This window comes from Rana temporaria, chromosome 10 (assembly GCF_905171775.1).
Source record: "Rana temporaria chromosome 10, aRanTem1.1, whole genome shotgun sequence".
Lineage (NCBI taxonomy): Eukaryota > Metazoa > Chordata > Amphibia > Anura > Ranidae > Rana > Rana temporaria.
In genome coordinates this window covers 139,432,695-139,457,048 of record NC_053498.1, presented here as the reverse complement: position 1 = coordinate 139,457,048, position 24,354 = coordinate 139,432,695, and the positions used below count along the sequence as shown (strand labels likewise).

Below are 24,354 nucleotides of genomic sequence, written 5' to 3'. Positions count from 1 at the left end.
AAAACTGACCTCACTATGCATGAGAGCACAGCACGGTCAGTTCTTAGGCTGTGTTGGGAACTCCAATGATTAGACTTGTGCTGCCAAGCCAGGGATATGGAAAATGCTTATGCATGCGCAATAGGGAAGCTTCATGGCCAGTTTCCCTTGCCACGAATGGTGGCGGCAGCACCCAAGAGCCGATCGGAAAATCAGCTGGGTTGCAGACACCGTGGGATCCCTGGACAGGGAAAGTGTTTTAACATTAAAATGTCAGCAGCTACAGTATTTAACAGACTTTTTGAGAGGGGGGGGGGGCTGGAGCTCTGCTTTAAGCATTGAACTTATGTAATCCTTCCTCCCCATTGGCCCCCTTATGACTCATTTCCCTTCCCTTCCTGGAAAACTGACAAGAGTTAGAGAGCTGTGCATGCCACCATAACCCTAGGCTAATGACCAGACAAGAAACAGAAAGTGGGCTGTACAAAAGGTATTTACTGGCAGAAAGCAAAATGTTTTATTATCCAAAAAGGTAAACCAACAAGGGCAGAAGATTTAATAGATAGAGTTGAAAAAAAAAAAAAAAAAAAAAAAATATGACTGAAGGTCCACTTTAAGTCTGGCTTTACCCACCTCTTCCCTGGGAATGAAGGACGCCAGCTGTTTTATCTTGGTGTTCTGATTATTGAAGCATTTCTTACACAGCAGTAACTGACAGTTAACCCACTGCTGCGGTTTGATGATATCGCCAATCGTCTTACCACTGGACACTGCGTGGTTGAGGTGTTCGCTGTGCTGTGCGGGGATAGGTTTGTTGTAGTCACCATTCTATAAAAAGGAACAAGAAAAAAAAAAAAAAATTGTTAGGCTAACCCAGGGAGGTATAGGTGAGCAACAAATAACTTGACAACTCAATTTAAAGTGGTTCTAAAAGGGCAGAAGGATTTTTTATCCTAATGCATTCTATGCATCAAGATAAAAAAAACCTGTGTGCAGCAGCCCCCCAATACTTACCTGAGCCCCATCTTGGTCCAGCAATGTTGCACAAGAGACTCGGCTGTCTGAGACTCTCCCTTCTGATTGGTGGAGGCACGCAGTGGGCATCATTGGCTCCTGCTGCTGGCAAAGTCAGTGAGACAATGAGGAAAGAAGGGGGGTCAAGCCACGGATCCGTGTCAAACACAGAGCAAAAAAAAAAAAAAAAAGTTTGGCTCGGGTGCCTCCATAGAAAACTGCTTGCTATGGGGGCACTCGGCAGCATGGAGCCAGGAGCGTCAGTGTGGGACCCAAGAGGAGGATCTGGGCAGCACTGTGTAAAACAACTGCATAGAGCAGGCAAGCATAACAGGTTTGTCTTCCAAAAAAACAAAATAAGGAGTGAATTCGTACTGCAACTAAATCGCAAACCCGTTCATGCGTTCCGATTGCGGAGCATATGTTAAGTGAACACCCCCCCACAATCAGTTTGCAAAACGTAGCTCTGAATTGCAGAATCAGATCACATGGGCGTGAACAGCCCTGCAATTCAATTCTGGTGTGGACCAAAAAAAGGGTCCTGCACAAGTTTGGTCCGAATGCAATGTTAATTAGGAGCCCTTCCACCTCAAATCTCAACAATGACCCTTGTCAGTCTGAATTTCTTGTCAGAAAGCCAAATCACAACTACTTGGCCTTCCATATAATTATTGCTTCTTTGTCCCTTCTATAGTAATGCAAGGCTTGTCCCAGCAATCAGAAGACCTTACAATCCGATTTTAGGGTCTGTGGATCAAGACAGTGGGGTTTATTTACTAAAGGCAAATCCACTCTGCACTACAAGTGCACTTGAAAGTGCAGTCGCTGTAGATCTGAGGGATAGCTCTGAAATGAGGGAAAGCTCTGCTGATTTGAACATCCAATCATATCCCCCTCAGATCTACAGCGACTGCACTTACAAGTGCACTTGTAGTGAAAAGTGGATTTGCCTTTAGAAAAATAACCCCCATAGTTTTTGTGCTACCTGAAGCAACCGTCATTTGTCTAGAGCAGAACACATACATATATATATATATATATAAAAAAAAACGAAAGATGAACCGTCACTAGTTCTCTTACCTCCTGAAATCCATTGTACTGTTCACAGTTTGGGCAGTCCCAGCAGTTACGATTGCCATAGGGCACCACTGAATTCTGGTTGCAAAACCAGCAGTTCACCCTCACATGCGTTGGGCGTTTCCTATAAAACAGAATGCAGCACAAGTCACACGGGAGTTTAACATACAAAGGAAAACTCTAGTAAAATCTTTAACTCAAAAGCAACATTCTCCAAATTTATTTTTTCCTTTAAAAAAAAAAAAAAGACAACTAAAAAGAAGTTACAAATAATCAAAGAGAAGATTCACAGCCACATATGCAGAAGTGCCCACAAAGACTGGCCAATCTCGATGTAATATTTTTGCCACTTCGCAGTTCTACATAAAACTACACAAAGGAAAAAAAAAAAAAAAGGAAAAAGCTTGGGGGAGAGGTTATTATAACCCTGTCCTAGCTCCTTGTCAGAAAGCTGTGGAAATATTTTATCCCCAGTTAATACGATTACATTTTAAAGGAGGTTTGACACAGAAATTTTACACAATTGATAATGCATTGAATGTGGACTAAAAATTATTAAAGTGGTTCTAAAGTTAGCAATATTTTTTCCTTTAATGCATTCACTGCATTAAATATGTAAACCCAACATTCCATATTCCCGATATGTGTCTGCTGTACCACGTACTTGTATGAGAAAGCCTCCTGTTATCGTTGTAATGCTTCCTTTGTATGAAATCCCTGGTGTCCCTGCCAGTCCCTCTACTTTCCCATTTCAATTTGACCACAGGCAGGAGAGCACAGTGTGATCAGTTCGCCGGCTATGCTGGGAACTCAGCCTGCTCTCCTTCAATGATCAGGCTTGTGTGCGCCTTGTAGGCACCATCCCTCCCGAAACAGACGCCAACGATGGCGCACCATCCCTCCCGAAACAGACGCCGACGACGGCGCACCATCCCTCCCGAAACAGACGCCGACGACGGCGCACCATTCCTCCCCAAACAGACGCCGACGACGGCGCACCATTCCTCCCCAAACAGACGCCGACGACGGCGCACCATTCCTCCCCACACAGACGCCGACGACGGCGCACCATTCCTCCCCACACAGACGCCGACGACGGCGCACCATTCCTCCCCACACAGACGCCGACGACGGCGCACCATTCCTCCCCACACAGACGCCGACGACGGCGCACCATTCCTCCCCACACAGACGCCGACGACGGCGCACCATTCCTCCCCACACAGACGCCGACGACGGCGCACCATTCCTCCCCACACAGACGCCGACGACGGCGCACCATTCCTCCCCACACAGACGCCGACGACGGCGCACCATTCCTCCCCACACAGACGCCGACGATGGCGCACCATTCCTCCCCACACAGACGCCGACGATGGCGCACCATTCCTCCCCACACAGACGCCGACGATGGCATACCCAATAAACATTTGGCATAGGTTTAGGACCAGGACATTCTGCTCCCACTGGCCACAGTCCGGTCACCCTAAAAGTCTGAAGGGCAGTAAATTAGCCCTTTGTTTGGAGACCCCTGACCTAGAACATTGGCATATGGACTTTTAAATTTAGCTTGCAATATACTTGAAACCAATGCTGGGTACACATACAATTTTTTTTTCGTTCAGCCTAGCGGGAGAAAAACACACGCCACAAAAAAAAAAAAACATGAGAGGTCACCTTACAAAGCAATGTTGGTCCGGCGATGAGCTATTGTGCTCCGACTAGGGCTGCAACTAACGATTATTTTCATAATCGATTAGTTGGCCGATTTATTGTTTTGATTAATCGGATAATAGCCTTAAAAAAAAAAAAAAAAAAAAAGATGCATTTTTACATTTTTTGGGCCAATTTGTTGTTGGGCAGATTACAAAACACAAATTGCCGCAAAGACACATTACATGCTTTTCTGCAGCTTCTCTATTGAAGTATATTGAACCAAAAAAAAATAAAAAAATGGCACCGTTTTGCGTTCAAAAGTCCTTGCCCTTTCCAAATACGCAGCAGCTGAAAAAAAAATCATGGATGTGAACGTGTCCCATAGGAACACATTTAAATGAACTGTAGTGTGTTTCTGCAAAAAGCACCAAAAAACAGAGGTGTGAACCCAGGCCTGAGATGTTTAGTAACATAATGGGGGTTAAAAAAACAAAAGTAAAAGTACAAAAAGAGCAAATAATCGCTACTGTAAGGGTTCATTTTTTTACTGTGGGTCAGTGAAAGTAATATTTACAGTAGTAATTTGCTTTTTTGTACTATAAAGGGCTAATTTTCGTTTTTTTAACCCCATTATGTTACTGGCCGATTAATAGATTATGAAAATTGTAATCGATTAATTTCATAATCGATTAGTTGTCGATCAATCAATTAGTTATTTCAGCCCTAGTTCTGACCCCAGGCTGATCAGTGCCGACAGCCATTGGCTGCAGCGCAATTGTATGCGTAGTTTACACATGGTTTTAAGAGCATTCCCAATTTAAATCTCAGACTGTGCATTTTTATTAAACGCACAAAAGTCCTGCATGCTGCAGCTTCGATGTGCTTTCAGAAAAATACACAATATAATAGAAGTAAAAGGAAGCCCACCTAAACCCAAAAAGGTGAACCGCAGACACAACCACGCTGTGGCCAAACCAGAGAGAGTCTGTGCGAACCCGCTCTTCAGTATACCAAATTGATTATTTTTTTAACCACTTGCCGACCAGCCACCATAGTTATACTGCAGCGGTTTTGTGCAATAAATACAGTGGGTGTGTGCTCAGAACTGGAGCCGAAGGCCGCGATGTCCGCCCACGATCGCTCCATGGAGAGCCAGAGCGGGGATCTGTCAATGTAAAAACAAACAGATCCCATTCTGTCAGGGGAGTACAAAGTGATCGTTCGTTCCTAGTGATCAAAAACAACGATCTCTGTACTCGGTCGGTCCCCTCCCCCACCATACCTCTCAGGGAATTTTATTTGGGTAAAGTGATACACGCCCACGCAATTGTCAGTTAAAGCGATGCAGTGCCATATCGGGAAAAAAAAGGCCTGGTCATTAAGGGGGTAAATCCCTCCGGGGCTGATGTGGTTAAAAGCCTAATTTAAAAAGGGAATTTAGTTGCAGTACCTCTTAGCAACCAAACCATTAATTATTCCTTAAAAAGCAGAAAGATAATAAAGCAGGACCTTCCAAAACTCATGTTTTCCCAGAGCAGAGATGACATTTGTATAAACTTGCAGCAATAAAATAAAATTGGATCAACATCGAAGTGCAAGTTACATGCTCAAGCCTGCCAAAAGAGCGAGAAGAAGTTTCACTGCTGCTTTGACACATAGCTTGCATGCAGGTTATTGTGAAACCAGGAAAATGTAAATCCATGGTACCTGTAAAAGAAGGGAATACTCACCCGTGCCGATCCTGAGAAACTGTCCTTTTAAAGGTCCCTTCCACACAGAGACGGATCCGTCAGCCGGCGGATAAAAGGGTCCCACTCCGCTCAACTGAGCGGGGAGGGGCTTGTCGAGCACTGCTGCTCGTCTATGGAGAGATCGGAGAGCATGTCCGTTTACATCAGATCTCACCCGATTCGATAGGACAGATGGCGACGTAACGCCATACGCCTGATTTTAGCGGATCGGATGTCAGCGGACATGGTCACCGATGACATCCGATGCGCCATAGACTTGTAGGGAGTGCCCGTTCAGGTCCGCCTTTGTTAATTTGGGGGACCTGAACGATGATCAGCCCGTGTGAAAGGGGCCTAAAACTGCTGGAAGCCGGCGCTTTAGGGAGTCGATCTTCCGGGTCCCCAACAGCAGTTATTGGTTTTGCCGCCTGGCCTCCACATCATTACTTAAAGCGGAGTTCCACCCAAAAATGGAACTTCCGCTTAATCCACTCCTCGCCCCCTTACATGCCACATTTGGCATGTCATTTTTTTGGGGGGGAGTGGGGGCTTCAGGAGAAGTGGGACTTCCTGTGCTTTATTTTATTATTCTTCAGAGTTTATATAGCGATAACAGTTCGCACAGCGCATTACAACATCGGGGCACATTCCCCCTGTTCTCAGCTGCATAAGAGCTGGGGGGAGAAAAATCAGCAGCAGTACACAGATTTTCACCCCTTTGAATGGCTGTGCATTCTGATCATTGGAAAGAGAAGAGTTCCCAGCACATCTAGAAAACTGACCATGCTGTGCTCTCCTGCATGGCATGCTTGGTTTTTAATAGGAAATTATGAGGGAATAGCAGGAACCCCAGGGATTTCACACAGAGGAAGCAGTACAAAGATCAGGATACTTTCTCATACAAAGTACACTGTACAGCAGAAACATATCAGGAATAAGAAATGTTGGGGGGGGGGGGCAACATTTACATACCCTTCCTTTTACTACCCCAATGGGAGCGAAAAGAAAGCCATGTAGCTTAAACAAGGCCAAGGACTAACCATGTGACAGCACCGATTAGGCAAGCAAGCATTGCCACGGGTGCCATTTCTTCCGAGCCGTGAACGTCGGCTCCTGCGCGCATGCACGTAAGCGATGTCATTGCGGCTCTGGCCAATCAAAAAAAATGTCAGCTGTCTCAGCAGTGTGCAGGCGCCGCTGAGAGAGCTTCGTTTTAAAGGAAAGGATTACATGATGAGCCAGTATGCGATGCACACTAGCTCATTAAAAAATAAACCCTAAAAGTTAAGGCATAAACAGGGTTTACAACCTCTTTAAAAGCAGAGCTTAACTATGCAATACTTGCGTCCCTTCAACGGTCTGACGTCCCTCGCCAGGATCTTCTACTGGGTGCCAGGCTGCAGCCGTTCTCATTGGCCAGTGCAGATGACATCAAGATGCTGAGTTGTAATGTAAATGGAGCTGGCACTTGCACTGCTCAGTATACATTGCAAAGACGACTGCAAGCAGACAGGTTCATTTTATTAAAGACATATTGCATGTCTGCAAGAGCCCGTCTGCTTGCAGTTTTCAAACGCAGGACTTCAGTTTTAACATTAAAATAAGATTTCCCCCCCCCCCCAGGTAAAAAAAAAAATGTGAACGTACGATTTGTTTCTGGAGCCTTTAAACAGGAAGTAAAGCCCCCCCCCCCCCCCCAAAAAAAAAAAAAACCCTGCAAGACATAAGGCATAATGAGCTAGTATGCATACTAGCTCATTAGGAGGTACTTACCTGAGATCCAAGTCCACCCAGCGGCCCTCGTTCGCCTCCTCCAACGCCATTACTCCAGGAGTGACTTCGGGGTATGGCGGCTCCGGCACTGCGATTGGCCGAAGCCGTGATGAAGTCACTCCCGTGCATGCACGCGGGAGCCGTCAGTTACGGCACGATCGCCTTCACTAATGGCACACTCAGTGCGCCTGCGCCGTTGTCTACGGCGCTCACCGGTGCAGTCTTTTCTGCAAATATCTCCTAAACCGTGTAGGTTTAGGAGATATTTCTTGTACCTACAGGTAAGCCTTAAATCTAGGCTTACCTGTAGGTAAAATTGGTCTGTAAAACATTGCACCAGGGATGATGCCATGCAGGTCTCTGCTTGTTTGTACCTCACATGAGGAAGCTGATACATGCTGACAGGAAGAATGAATGAACTACCACAGCTCATTGTAAATGTGGTCCAAAATGTGTAGATTCACCCAAAAAATAGGCACCTAATCCCAATTGGATAGATAAAGTTTTTTCCAATAGGAAAGGAGAGGGGATAATTTGCGGTGCGTGTTTTAACAGATTGATGGTGATGAGAAAGCACAAATTCTTTGTTACAAAATATGCAAAAGTACTTTATTCATAATTTTTTTTTATTAATAAAGTACTTTTGTATATTTTGTAACAAAGAATTTGTGCTTTCTTATCACCATCAATCTGTTAAAACACGCACCGCAAATTATCCCCTCTCCTTTCCTATTGGAAAAAACTTTATCTACCACAGCTCATAGTGCCGTGGTAGTTAAAAAAAAAAAAATGCAAGCTGAAAACCGCAAACGCCACTCGACCTTGTAGTTTTCCCATTGGCTCGGGGTGGAGGAGATACCCTGCTAGCTGTCACAAAGGGGAAGTGGGAGGTGCAGGGGCATCAAATAACATGTTACACCCCGATTATGGGTGTAACCTGCTATGAAAGGTGAACTTATCCTTTAAAGCGGAGGTTCACCCTAATAGCATGTATATCTGACCAACTCCCTTATATTCGTAACAAGTACTGTCCACAATTAGTTTTTTTTTTTTAAGCTGTACGTACCTTGTAATCCATTTTTTACATCTACTTCTCCCCGCGGGAGTAGGCGTTTCTATGCCTAGGGGGATTGTCATCTGGGAGGTCGCCCAGATGATTGACGCCTGTTCGCCCCGGCAGATAAGGCTCCGCCCCCCGTATTGCGTAGGCGTGCACGAGTTATGCAGGTTTCCGAAAAAAGCCGAACATGCGGAGATGCGAGTCGGCTCTATACGGCGCCTGCGCTCTGCACGTTCGGCTTCTTTCGGAAACACTGTAACTCGTGCGCGCCTACGCAATACAGGGGGCGGGGCTTTATCTGCCGTGGCTAACAGACGTCAATCATCTGGGCGACCTCCCAGATGACAATCCCCTAGGCATAGAAACGCCTACTTCTACGGGGAGAAGTAGATTGAAAAATGGATTACAAGGTACGTACAGCATAAAAAAACTAATTGCGGTACTTGTTACGAATATAAGGGAGTTGGTCAGATATACATGTTATTAGGGTGAACCTCCGCTTTAAAGTGCTTGGTGATGGTTCAAAGGCAACCCAAGTAATTTTTAGGATGCCATGGTTGACTTCCCTTTCTAAACAAGGGATATCCGGCTTCAATATGTTCACAAATGTATGTCTAAATCACAATGGAAAGTCATGGCTGGAAAAATTCACCTTGTACTGAAGTACAAACATGCAGAAAGTTTCAGCAACGGCTTAAAGTGAAAACCACCAGAAAGGGAAACCTTGGACTTTCCAAGCACACTTGTTTTTTTTGTTGCAAGCTCTGTGGTTGTTATCCTTCCAGGCAGACCAAGAGGTCGGACTTCACTCTGCATAATCACTGTGTGTCATTATATCAAAAGTGGAAGCAGAAAGCCAGACAACTATCATGATTAGGAGGGGACAGGAACAGTAGTTTATATTATTATTTCTCCCTGGGCAGTTACCATTGAACATGCACCTAGCAAACTTGAAGCTTTTTAAATTTATGCAAGGTTAACATTTGTAGGGCTTTATGGAAAAGTAGGACTCTAGCTGAGCCTGCTGATAGTTGTACTTCCTCCAGTCAGAGGGCCTGCAAGCAAAATATAGCATTATATCTTCTTGGACAGATACACAGTAGCAACTGTTATGACTGGAAAGACCCCGACAGATGCAAGACACAAGAGGCTTTGTTACACTGTCCCTGAATGCTATCCAGGTCACTTGGCATCCGTTTCAGGAAGATCTAGAGGCAATATTTTCTTGGTGACAGGCAGCAGTTTCCCAAAAACATAGACACACACACAGACACACACACAGACACAGAGACACACACAGACACAGAGACACACAGACACACAGACACAGACACAGACACAGACACAGACACAGACACACACAGACACAGACACAGAGACAGACACAGAGACACAGAGACAGACACAGAGACAGACACAGACACAGAGACAGACACAGAGACAGACACAGAGACAGACACACAGACACAGAGACAGACACAGACACAGAGACAGACACAGAGACAGACACAGAGACAGACACACAGACAGACACACAGACAGACACACAGACAGACACAGAGACAGACACACAGACAGACACACAGACAGACACAGAGACAGACACACAGACAGACACACAGACAGACACACAGACAGACACACAGACAGACACACAGACAGACACACAGACAGACACACAGACAGACACACAGACAGACACACAGACAGACACACAGACAGACACACAGACAGACACACAGACAGACACACAGACAGACACACAGACAGACACACAGACAGACACACAGACAGACAGACACAGACAGACACAGACAGACACAGACAGACACAGACAGACAGACAGACACAGACAGACAGACAGACACACAGACACACAGACACAGACACAGACACAGACACACACAGACACACAGACACAGAGACAGACACACAGACACAGAGACAGACACACAGACACAGAGACAGACACACAGACACAGAGACAGACACACAGACACAGAGACAGACACACAGACACAGAGACAGACACACAGACACAGAGACAGACACACAGACACAGAGACAGACACACAGACACAGAGACAGACACACAGACACAGAGACAGACACAGAGACAGACACACAGACACAGAGACAGAGACAGACACACAGACAGACACACAGACAGACACACAGACAGACACACAGACAGACACACAGACAGACACACAGACAGACACACAGACAGACACACAGACAGACACACAGACAGACACACAGACAGACACACAGACAGACACACAGACAGACACACAGACAGACACACAGACAGACACACAGACAGACACACAGACAGACACACAGACAGACACACAGACAGACAGACAGACAGACACACAGACAGACACACAGACAGACACACAGACAGACACACAGACAGACAGACACACAGACAGACAGACACACAGACAGACAGACAGACAGACAGACAGACACAGACAGACAGACAGACAGACACACAGACACACAGACAGACAGACACACAGACAGACACACAGACAGACACACAGACAGACACACAGACAGACACACAGACAGACACACAGACAGACACACAGACACAGACAGACAGACACAGACAGACAGACACAGACAGACAGACACAGACAGACAGACACAGACAGACAGACACAGACAGACAGACACAGACAGACAGACACAGACAGACAGACACAGACAGACAGACACAGACAGACACAGACAGACAGACACAGACAGACAGACACAGACAGACAGACACAGACAGACAGACACACAGACAGACAGACACACAGACAGACAGACACACAGACAGACAGACAGACAGACACACAGACAGACAGACACAGACAGACACACAGACAGACACACAGACAGACACACAGACAGACACACAGACAGACACACAGACAGACACACAGACAGACACACAGACAGACACACAGACAGACAGACACACACCACTTTCCAAAAAAATATGATGAAGCCAACAACCATGCAGCGTTTATCTGCAACATATAGTTCTATTCATTTCACCCTCTGCCACACAAACTAATGTAAACACGGCCATATACATATACAATTTTAAAAAATTTGATCCCCTGCAGATTTTGCAAGTTTGCCCAGTTACAAAGAAATGAAGTCGCTTAAATTTTTTTTATCATAGGTGTATTTTAAATGATAGAGACAGAACATCAACCAAAACACACACACACACACACACACACGATACAAAAGGTTATAAAATTAAGTGATCCCCAAGCAAAACATGACTTCGTATTTGGTGGAGAAACCCTTGTTGGCAATCACAGAGGTCAGACGTATCCTGTAGTTGGTGACCAGGCTTCCACACATCTCAGGAGGGATTTTGGTCCACTCTTAAAGTGGTTGTAAATCCCCGCCCCCCCTTTTCACCTACAGGTAAGCCTAGATTAAAGCTTACCTGTAGGTGCAAGAAATATCTCCTTAACCTACACGGTTAAGGAGATATTTGCAATAAGGAATGCACCGTGCCAAGTTTTTTGTGAATGGCATTACAGTGGTTAATGCCGTATTTGGATCTGCTGGTCCCGCGCGCATGCGCGGGAGTGACGTTGTCACTGCTCCGGCCAATCACAGCAAGAAGCTCAGAGGGGACATGGCGGCGGTGGACGGGACCGGGGAGGACTTAGTTCTCAGGTAAGTGCCACATAAAGAGCTAATATGCTGTGCATACTAGCTCAGTATGCCTTCCTCTTGCAGGGTTTATTTAAAAAAAATTAAAAATAAACATTTTTTTTGGGGCAGGGTGTTTTTTTCAGCTGCCTCTAAGCTTTTCTCTATGTACATGTACACATGGCCGTTTAGTCATTTCTAGGCAGTTGAGTTTATAAGTAGGGTTGTCCCGATACTGAGCATTTGTGCGAGTACTTGTACGGCAAGTAAGTGGGCAAACTTACAAAATCTGCAGAGGATCAAATAATTTTCTCCACTGTAGATATCTCCAATTCTCCACCCAAGCCAACAGTGCCAGGCTACTTGTATTCTGCCAGCCAGCCTAGAACAGCGCCTGCATCTAATTGGAGGCAAGTGTTTGGCCAAATGTTTTCCCACCAGGCACTTGTCCGGACCCAAGCAAAAGTCAATTTAACAACTGACTTTTGGTGAATGGAGTGGCGCCAGTAGGACCCCCCATGGATTACATTTCAGCTGTGCTAGGAGTCGGCCAAAACTCAAGCAGCGTATGGTCAGCTTCAGGGCTGCAGTAATGTGCATTGGTGAGCTACGAAAGTCCACAACCCTAATTAGTACAAAAAAGCTAATCGCTACTGTAAATATTACATTCACTGTCCCACAGTAAAAAAAAATGAACCCCTTACAGTAGCAATTATTTGCTCTTTTTGTTCCAATTTTTGTTTTTTTAGCCCCATTATGTTACTAAACATCTCTGGGGTCACACCTCTGTTTTTGGTGCTTTTTGCAGAAACACACTACAGTTCATTTACATGTTTTTCTATGGGACACGGTCACATCCATGATTTTTTATCAGCTGCTGCGTATTTGGAAAGGGCAAGGAGTTTTCAACGCAAAACGGTGCAGTTTTTTTTTTTGGTTCAATATACTTCAATGGAGAAGCTGCAAAAAAGCATGTCATGTGTTTTTGCGGCAATTTGTGTTTTGTAATCTGCCCAACAACAAATTGGGCCCAAAAAAATAAAAATGCTCTTTTTTTTTTTAAGGCTATTATCCGATTAATCGAAACAATCGGCCAACTAATCGATTATGAAAATAATCGTTAGTTGCAACCCTACAATGTTGTGTTATGGCGAGCATTGCTTCTGAGCATGTGTGTTTGTACTTTGGATTTTTTTTTTTACGACGGACTTCTGTACACACGGTCAGATAATCCAACAATGCACGTTTGTTGTCGGAAAATTTTAAAGCACGCTATCCCACATTTGTTGTAAACTCAACTCAACACTTGTGCGATGGAGCATACAAAACGGTCGGATTATCCGACAACATCCTGCCATCACACAATTCCAGCCGGGAAAATCCGATCGTGTGTACGAGGCTTTAGTCACACAGATGCAGCTAGTCCTCTCAGTGGGATGAACTTTCACACACACAAAAAAAAAAAAAAAAGTTGACCAAGTCTATTGCAAATTGTTCCAGTCTGTGCCTGGCTGATTGACACAATGGGGTTTATTCACCAAAGCTAGAGAGTGCAAAAAAAATCAACCTCACTTCTGCATAGAAACCAATCAGCTTCCAGTTTTTTTTGCCAAAGCCGAGTTTAGAAGCGGATTGGTTTCTCTGCAGAAGTGAGACCGATTTTGCACTCTTCAGCTTTAGTAAATAAACCCCAATGTTGCAGAATTGTGAAGATTTTACTTAGGTGTGTGGAGCTCTGTATGCAGTTTTTAAATGACTAGTGTGCTATGATGGTAATCTCCACCTCTGCCCATGTCCTCATACACACAAATAAATTCCATAGGCAGTAAATATAAAAAAAAAAAAAAAAAAAAAAGTTGGACAGAGGAATGCAGACAAGGTGCAATACTCCCAATAGAAAGGGCATTTATGCTTTCTGACCAGTGACAAATGGGGCATCATGCACACTGGGCATTTGCTTTTCTCCTCAGAACACCAAATTTTTTATTTTATTTTAAAAAAGCATCTAAAGTTGTATATTGCACACGCATTTTGGTGCGTCAAACGTTTGGCTGTTAATGGGCCAGATTCATTGATTCTGGCCACTGGATTGCATTATTGCACCTAGTGTTTGCATGGGTTTTGCAGTGTCAGTCGCTTTTTCCTGCTCTTTAGCACCTCTCTTAACCTCTTGACCACCGCCCCATGTCAAAAAGACGTCCTCCTTTTTAAAGTTGAATATCTCGATAACGGCAGCAGCTGCTGCCACAACCGAGATATTCATCTTTTCAGGGGGCGGTGGTGTACACGATAACGGCGGTCTCCGCGGCGGATTCGCCGCGAGATCGCCGTTATCGGTGGCGGGAGAGGGGCCCCCCCCCCTCCCGCCGCTCTCCCGCGCCCTCCGCCGCTTACCGGAGCCGTCGGTAGCGGCGGAGGGGATCCGATGTGTCCGGCAGCTGAGCGGGGACGGGACTGAAGGAGAAATCTCCTTCACCCGTCCTCCTAGCTCTGCTGGGCGGAAGTGACGTCAAAACGTCAGTCCCGCCCAGCCTCTTAAAGAAACATTTTTTTTTTTGTCATTTGAAAAAATGACATTTTTTTTTTTAATTTTTTTTTTTGCATTTAAGTCTAATTATGAGATCTGAGGTCTTTTTGACCCCAGATCTCATATTTAAGAGGACCTGTCATGCTTTTTTCTATTACAAGGGATGTTTACATTCCTTGTAATAGGAATAAAAGTGATCAATTTTTTTTTTTTTTTTTTTTTCAGTGTAAAAAATTATAAAACTAAATAAAAATAAATAAGAAAACCAAAAAAATTTTTTTTAAAGCGCCCCGTCCCGACGAGCTCGCGCGCAGAAGCAAACGCATACGCGAGTAGCGCCCGCATATGAAAACGGTATTCAAACCACACAAGTGAGGTATCGCCGCGATCGTTAGAGTGAGAGCAATAATTCTAGCCCTAGACCTACTCTGCAACTCAAAAAATGCAACCTGTAGAATTTTTTAAACGTCGCCTATCGAGATTTTTAAGGGTAAAAGTTTGACGCCATGACACGAGCGGGCGCAATTTTTAAGCGTGACATGTTGGGTATCATTTTACTCGGCGTAACATTATCTTTCACAATATATAAAAAAATTGGGCAAAATGTATTGTTGTCTTATTTTTTAATTCAAAAAAGTGATTTTTATCCAAAAAAAGTGCGCTTGTAAGACCGCTGCGCAAATACGGTGTGACAAAAAGTATTGCAATGACTGCCATTTTATTCCCTAGGATGTCTGCTAAAAAAAAATATATAATGTTTGGGGGTTCTGATTAATTTTCTAGCAAAAAAATTGTGATTTTCACATGAAGGAGAGAAGTGCCAGAATTTACCTGGTGGGCAAGTGGTTAAATAAACCCAGTGATTATTTCTTTTTTTATTATTTTTTACAATTTTCAACCTGTAAACCGCCCTCTTTTGCACCTGTAAATGTGTGCAAGGACACATAGGGGGAGATTTACTAAAGCTGGAGAGTGCAAAATCAGCTGCAACTCTGCATAGAAACCAATTGGCTTCCAGTTTTTATTCCCAAAGCTTAACTGCTTGCCGACCAGCCACCGCAGTTATACAACGGCAGGTCGGCTCGGCTGCGCGAGATCACGTAGCTATACGTCATCTCGTGAATCAGCCAATAGGGGCGCGCGCCCCCTGGTCGCCCCTGGTCCCGCGATCGCTCGTTACAGAGCGAGAACCGGGAGGCTGTGTGTGTAAACACACAGCTCCCGGTCCTGTCAGGGGAGAAATGCCTTATTGTCTGTTCATACTATGTATGAACAGCGATCCGTCATTTCCCCTAGTGAGGCCAACCCCCCCCCCTTCAGTTAGAACACACCAGGGAACATACTTAACCCCTTGCAAAAAAGATCACGCTAAAGTGAAAAATATTGGAGTATGTAAAAACACATGAATGTTCATAAAAAAGTTTGTGTTGATAAGTCCACCAAAGGCAAATTGTGTATAAACAGTCTCCCAGGTGTATATAGCAAATCCACACGAGAAAGTGCTTGAAAGGAAAGAACCTCCACCACAGTCAAATCAAGCCTCTTACCGAATGCAGTTGATCTCCAAATTTTAAGAGATCAAAAACAGCCTGGTAAGAGATATGGGTAGATGGTATCCGATAAGAAGCCCAGATGATGGAAACCTCGTAACTCGTATCCTTAGAAGGACTCCCGATATGCCATCCGAGGGTATGTAGGAATAAAAGGGGCTCACATAGTGTAAAACCTTAATTCATTCGTTTAAAATAGGTGAAAATACACTTACAATTCGTTCGAGTTTGCAGAGCATATAAAAGCCGGCCAGCTTAAGCATACACAGCCCGTATCCAGGTAGAGGAAAAACGCGGTGACGTCAGAACGCCTCCCACCCGTTCAGACCGAAAAAGAGAAAGACCGAAAAAGAGAAAGACCGAAAAAGAGAAAGACCGAAAAAGAGAAAGACCGAAAAAGAGAAAGACAGAAAAAACACCTTGCACTCTGGCCCCCCCCCCCCCCATTTTACTTACCTGAGTCACGAAACTCCTTTGGCGCGATCCCGCAATGGTTTCCCCCAGTCTGAGGCGGCTCTTCATTGGAGATTGATAGCAGCGCAGCCATTGGCTCCCGCTGCAGTCAATCGAAAGCAATAATGCGGCGGGGCCGAGTGATGGCCACAAACTGTATCATGGAAGCTTACCTGCAAGCTGACCCCCTTGGGAGAGCGCTTCCCAGAACAGGGGTTAGCTGTTGCAGGGAGGAGCTGAGACAGCCACTGAGGGACCCCAGAAGACCAGGATCGGGGCCACTCTGTGCAAAAACGAACTGCACAGAGGAGGCAAGTATAACATGTTTTCTATTTAAAAAAATAAAAATAAATACCATTACAGCCCCATTAAAATGTGGGTTATGAATCTTTTTTTTTTAATGGAATAGGTATGTAGACGTATTTTTTGTTGGGGGGGGGGGGGGGTCCACTTTAATGCAACGCAGGTTAACATGCATGTTTTACTGCACAAACATGAACCCGGTCTCACAGTTCACTTTATTTAAAAGTCAGCTACAGCCTGAAAAAAAAAAAAACTGGGTGCAATCCCTGCACAGTGCAATGCCACAGTTTGCACAATCCGCCTTCAATCTCGATTTATCACTTAATTACACAGCAACATGTATAGAATGTCCTCTTTCAGCGATATTTGCACAGTCTAAACCCACAACACAACCAGCTGCCTCGCTGTACTATTAGTAAACCCCTCGAATGCTGTCAAACAGTATGAAAGCCGGACATATACAATACAAACCTCCACCAGGCAAACTGCTGAAGCTACAAAAAAAAAAAAAAAAAAAAAAAATCCACGTGTTCACAGTCAATATAGAACTGCAAAACAGACACTTCTGCATTATTTATTCCAAGACTTATGGAAACCCACAAAGCACAAGAAGTACGAGAGAAATGCAGCAACTGTCAGGAATGCCAGATTGTGCAGAAGGCAACATGATCACCAGAAGACAAAATAAGTGTTCCCCCCCCCCCCCCAAATCAGCCACTGACCACGATCCCCCAACACATCCGCCACTGACCACAACACAACCCACCACTGATCACAACACACCCCCGACACTGACCACAATAAACACACACCACACTTCGACCATCCACCATGGACTACAATATACCCAACACACCACCATCTGCCACGTACCACAATACACCCAACAGACTCTGACCATTCACCACTGACCACAATACAGCCCCACCATCCGCCACTGACCACAATACACCCAACATGGCCCCACCATCCGCTAGAGCTGCACAATTGATTGTAAAAAGAAAGGAAAAAAAAAAAATCTTAATTCAACCCCCGCCACTGACCACGATACAGCCCCACCATCCGCCACTGACCACGATACAGCCCCACCATCCTCCACTGGCCACGATACAGCCCCACCATCCGCCACTGACCACCCAACATGGCCCCACCATCCGCCACTGACCACAATACACCCAACATGGCCCCACCATCCGCTAGAGCTGCACAATTGTTAAAAGAAAAAAAAAAATCTCAATTCAACACCCCCCCCCCCCCCCACAATACAGCCCCACCATGGACCACAATACAGCCCCACCATCCGACACGGACCACAATACACCCAACATGGCCCCACCATCCGCTAGAGCTGCACAATTAATTGTTAAAAGGGAAAAAAAAAAATCTCAATTCAACCCCCCCCCCCCACCCCCCCTCACAATCTCTATTGCAGAGTTTCCCCCGATTTTTTTATGCAACAAGTGTAGAGACTTCTCTGCTCACTTTGGCAGTCTGACACGTTTTTAACAACATTGTCTGTGTTAGTAGATAAGTAGAAACATTGCAACTCTTCCTTCTTAGATCAAAAGGGATAAATTATCAGTGTGTAAATGCTTAAAGTTTAACCAGTTAAAGCGGAGTTCCACCCAAAAGTGGAACTTCCGCTTTAACCACTCCTTACATGCCAGTGGGGGCTTCGTTAGGAGTGGGGCTTTCTGTCCCACTTCCGCCTAGGCAACTCCTCCTCTCGCCTCCCTGTAAGCGATCGCCTGTCCACTCGGGGAGAGCAGCGTGACTCGCGCATGCGCGCCCGGCCGTGAATCTGAAAGCTGCTATGGCCAGGTGCCTGGAGTGACAATGGAGGCGCCGGCGGAGAGGAGCGACGCTTCGTTCAGCCGCATCGCTGGACCGTGGAACAGGCAAGTGTCTGTTTATTAAAAGTCAGCAGCTACAATTTGTAGCTGCTGACTTAACAAAACATACAAAAGCCTGGAACTTTGCTATAAAGTGTAAACCTTTTTCTGACACTTGTTACTTACAAAGTTAAAAATCAGATTTTTTTTGCTAGAAAATTACTTAAAGCGGTTCTCCACCCTAAAGTGGAGTCCCGCTGATCGGAACCCTCCCCCCCTCCGGTGTCACATTTGACACCTTTCAGGGGGGAGGGGGGTGCAGATACCTGTCTAAAGACAGGTATTTGCACCCACTTCCGGCCACACGCTACGGGCAAAAGACGGGTTTTTCTGACTTCCCCGTCTGTCGCCCGTTGTGTGCTGGGAAGGAACACTCGGCTCCCAGCACACAGCGTGTGAGCCAATCGGCGGGCGCAGCGCGACTCGCGCATGAGCCGTAGGGAACCGGGCAGTGAAGCCGCAGCGCTTCATTTCCTGGTTCCCTCAGCGTGGATGGCGGGGGGAGCAGCAGAGAGACGAGCGATCGCTCGTCCTCTGCTGCGATCAGCGCTGGACTCCAGGACAGGTAAGTGTCCTAATATTAAAAGTCAGCAGCTGCAGTATTTGTAGCTGCTGGCTTTTAATATTATTTTCCCATGGCACATCCGCTTTAAAACCCCCAAACATACGTGTGTGTGTGTGTGTGTGTGTGTCTCAGAGACCCTAGGGAATAAAATGGCAATTGTTGCAATATTTTATGTCACACTGTATTTGCACAGTGGTCATTCAAAAAAATGTTTTGGGAAAAATACACTTCAAATGAATAAAAAAAAATAAAAACACAGTAAAGTTAGCCCATTTTTTTGTTTAACGTGAAAGATTATGTTACGCCGCCAGAATCATGATCTTCCAAGCAAAAAAAAAAAATTGCGATTCTCATTTTAGCCAGAAACGTGCAGCTCTACCGTCCGCCACCGACCACAATACACCTACTGCCGTGATCACCCGCTGACCCTGACAGAGGTCTGGCAACATTCCTCATTACTCTTCAAAAATCCACACCGAGATCAACAATAACCCCCATATATATCCCCCCTCTGTTACCTCAGGACCCCCCCCCATATATATCCCCTCCATTACCTCAGGACCCCCCCCCCATATATATCCCCTCCATTACCTCAGGACCCCCCATATATATCTCCTCAGGACCCCCCCATATATATCTCCTCCATTACCTCAGGACCCCCCTATATATATCTCCTCCATTACCTCAGGACCCCCCTATATATATCTCCTCCATTACCTCAGGACCCCCCCATATACATCTCCATTACCTCAGGACCCCCCCCCCATATATATCCTCTCCATTACCTCAGGACCCCCCCATATATATCTCCTCCATTACCTCAGGACCCCCCCCCCATATATATCTCCTCCATTACCTCAGGGCCCCCCCCATATATATCTCCTCCATTACCTCAGGGCCCCCCCCCCATATATATCTCCTCCATTACCTCAGGGCCCCCCCCCATATATATCTCCTCCATTACCTCAGGGCCCCCCCCCATATATATCTCCTCCATTACCTCAGGGCCCCCCCCCCTATATATCTCCTCCATTACCTCAGGGCCCCCCCCCATATATATCTCCTCCATTACCTCAGGGCCCCCCCCCCATATATATCTCCTCCATTACCTCAGGACCCCCCCCCCCATATATATCTCCTCCATTACCTCAGGACCCCCCCCATATATATCTCCTCCATTACCTCAGGACCCCCCCATATATATCTCCTCCATTACCTCAGGACCCCCCCATATATATCTCCTCCATTACCTCAGGGCCCCCCCCCATATATATCTCCTCCATTACCTCAGGGCCCCCCCCCCATATATATCTCCTCCATTACCTCAGGGCCCCCCCCCATATATATCTCCTCCATTACCTCAGGACCCCCCCCATATATATCTCCTCCATTACCTCAGGGCCCCCCCCATATATATCTCCTCCATTACCTCAGGACCCCCCCCCCATATATATCTCCTCTATTACCTCAGGGCCCCCCCCCATATATATCTCCTCCATTACCTCAGGACCCCCCCATATATATCTCCTCCATTACCTCAGGACCCCCCCATATATATCTCCTCCATTACCTCAGGACCCCCCCCATATATATCCCCTCCATTACCTCAGGACCCCCCCATATATATCCCCTCCATTACCTCAGGACCCCCCCATATATATCCCCTCCATTACCTCAGGACCCCCCCCCATATATATCCCCTCCATTACCTCAGGACCCCCCCCATATATATCCCCTCCATTACCTCAGGACCCCCCCCATATATATCCCCTCCATTACCTCAGGACCCCCCCATATATATCTCCTCCATTACCTCAGGACCCCCCCATATATATCTCCTCCATTACCTCAGGGCCCCCCCATATATATCTCCTCCATTACCTCAGGGCCCCCCCCCCATATATATCTCCTCCATTACCTCAGGACCCCCCCATATATATCTCCTCCATTACCTCAGGGCCCCCCCCATATATATCTCCTCCATTACCTCAGGACCCCCCCATATATATATCTCCTCCATTACCTCAGGACCCCCCCATATATATATCTCCTCCATTACCTCAGGACCCCCCCCCCCATATATATCTCCTCCATTACCTCAGGACCCCCCCATATATATCCCCTCCATTACCTCAGGGCCCCCCCATATATATCTCCTCCATTACCTCAGGACCCCCCCATATATATCCCCTCCATTACCTCAGGACCCCCCTATATATATCCCCTCCATTACCTCAGGACCCAACATATATATCCCCTCCATTACCTCAGGACCCCCCATATATATCTCCTCCATTACCTCAGGACCCCCCATATATATCTCCTCCATTACCTCAGGACCCCCCATATATATCTCCTCCATTACCTCAGGACCCCCCTATATATATCTCCTCCATTACCTCAGGACCCCCCATATATATCTCCTCCATTACCTCAGGACCCCCCCATATATATCTCCTCCATTACCTCAGGACCCCCCCATATATATCTCCTCCATTACCTCAGGGCCCCCCCATATATATCTCCTCCATTACCTCAGGGCCCCCCCCCCATATATATATCTCCTCAGGACCCCCCCATATATATCTCCTCCATTACCTCAGGGCCCCCCATATATATCTCCTCCATTACCTCAGGGCCCCCCCCCCATATATATATCTCCTCAGGACCCCCCCATATATATCTCCTCCATTACCTCAGGACCCCCCCCATATATATCTCCTCAGGACCCCCCCCCCATATATATCTCCTCCATTACCTCAGGACCCCCCTATATATATCCCCTCCATTACCTCAGGACCCCCCCCATATATATCCCCTCCATTACCTCAGGACCCCCCCATATATATCTCCTCCATTACCTCAGGACCCCCCCATATATATCTCCTCCATTACCTCAGGACCCCCCCATATATATCCCCTCCATTACCTCAGGACCCCCCCCCCCTATATATATCCCCTCCATTACCTCAGGACCCCCCCCATATATATCCCCTCCATTACCTCAGGACCCCCCCATATATATCTCCTCCATTACCTCAGGACCCCCCCATATATATCTCCTCCATTACCTCAGGACCCCCCCATATATATCTCCTCCATTACCTCAGGACCCCCCCCCATATATATCTCCTCCATTACCTCAGGACCCCCCCCATATATATCCCCTCCATTACCTCAGGACCCCCCCATATATATCCCCTCCATTACCTCAGGGCCCCCCCCATATATATCTCCTCCATTACCTCAGGACCCCCCCCCCCATATATCTCCTCCATTACCTCAGGACCCCCCTATATATATCCCCTCCATTACCTCAGGACCCCCCCCCCCCTATATATATCCCCTCCATTACCTCAGGACCCCCCCACATATCTCCTCCTCTCTCCCCTCCTCGGCCTGGACGGTGACAGCGGCTCTCCAGCGGTCACTCTCCTCCTCCAGTAATAACAAAAGGCTCTCCCCTCCCCCCACACTCACCTCCGGAGCAGGCGGTAGAGGAGCAGTCCAGTGAGCCCGGTGGATGCGGTAGCGGCGGCCCAGCCGGCCAGCGGCACTCGGCTGATTTCCTCCATGATCGGATCGGGGCGGCGGGCGACGCTGAGATGTCCTGCCCGGCGTGAGCACACGGCTTACTGTACGGAGCGCGCCAGCCAATCCGAGCGCGGCATCCCCGAGCCCGGGCTACAGGCCCCGCCCCGCTGCCAATCAGCGCGGTCCTGGGGAATGCCTCGGTGGGAGGCGGGGTCAGCCCGCTCTCCGGCGCACACGTGGGCGGCTCTGTAGTCCGGGGGCGTCAGGTAGTCGTGAAAGGCCGAGATCGTGCGGCGGAGGACCCCGGGAGGGGGAGCGGGGATGGATGACTCACGGGGGTCGTGCCGGGCCTCGGAAATTCTTCCAGCCGGCGATACGAGCAGCACGGGCGGCCATGTGCGGAGTGGGCTGTCATCTGATGATCATTCATACCGATCACTATTTATATACCGATCTATATTCATACCGATCACCATTCATATATTACTGATCACCATTCATACCGACCTCTATGTATACCGATCACCTTTCATACCGATCTCTAATTATACCGATCACCATTCATACCTATCACCATTCATATATTACTGATCACCATTTATACCGATCTCTATTTATACCGATCTGCATTCATATACTGATCACCATTCATACCGATCACCATTCATACCGATCTCTATTTATACCGATCTCTATTTATACCGATCACCATTCATACCGATCACCATTCATACCGATCTGCATTCATATACTGATCACCATTCATACCGATCACCATTCATACCGATCTCTATTTATACCGATCTCTATTTATACCGATCACCATTCATACCGATCAGTCACCATTTATACCGATCTCTATTTATACCGATCACCATTCATACCGATCAGTCACCATTTATACCGATCTCTATTTATACCGATCACCATTCATACCGATCTCTATTTATACCGATCACCATTCATACCGATCTCTATTTATACCGATCACCATTCATACCGATCAGTCACCATTTATACCGATCTCTATTTATACCAATCACCATTCATACCGATCACCACCATTCATACCGATCTCTATTCATACCGATCTCTATTTATACCGATCTGCATTCATATACCCGATCACCATTCATACCGATCTCTATTCATACCGATCTCTATTTATACCGATCACCATTCATATACCGATCTCTATTTATACCGATCACCATTCATACCGATCACCACCATTCATACCGATTACTATTCATATACCGATCACCACCATTCATACCGATCACCATTCATATACCGATCACCACCATTCATACCGATCACCATTCATATACCGATCTCTATTTATACCGATCACCATTCATACCGATCACCATTCATATACCGATCACTATTCATACCGATCACCATTCATATACCGATCACCACCATTCATACCGATCACCATTCATATACCGATCACCATTCATATACTGATCTCTATGTATACCGATCTCTATTTATACCGATCACCATTCATACCGATCTGCATTCATATACCGATCACCATTCATACCGATCTCTATTCAT

The 24,354-nt window shown here is 46.4% G+C and overlaps 1 protein-coding gene across 1 annotated transcript in view; it reads right to left on the bottom strand.

Moving 5' to 3' along the window:
* The window catches only part of TMEM201 (transmembrane protein 201), a 62,651-nt gene extending 39,735 nt beyond the window's left edge, over positions 1–22,916 (bottom strand). The window contains exons 1-3 of the mRNA XM_040326397.1: positions 22,735–22,916; positions 2,074–2,194; positions 613–807 (exon numbers count right to left, since the gene is read on the bottom strand). Coding sequence (XP_040182331.1) covers positions 613–807; positions 2,074–2,194; positions 22,735–22,829 — 411 coding nt within the window. The 5' untranslated portion in view covers positions 22,830–22,916. The remainder of the gene's footprint in view (positions 1–612; positions 808–2,073; positions 2,195–22,734) is intronic.
* Between the last annotated feature and the right edge of the window lie 1,438 nt (positions 22,917–24,354).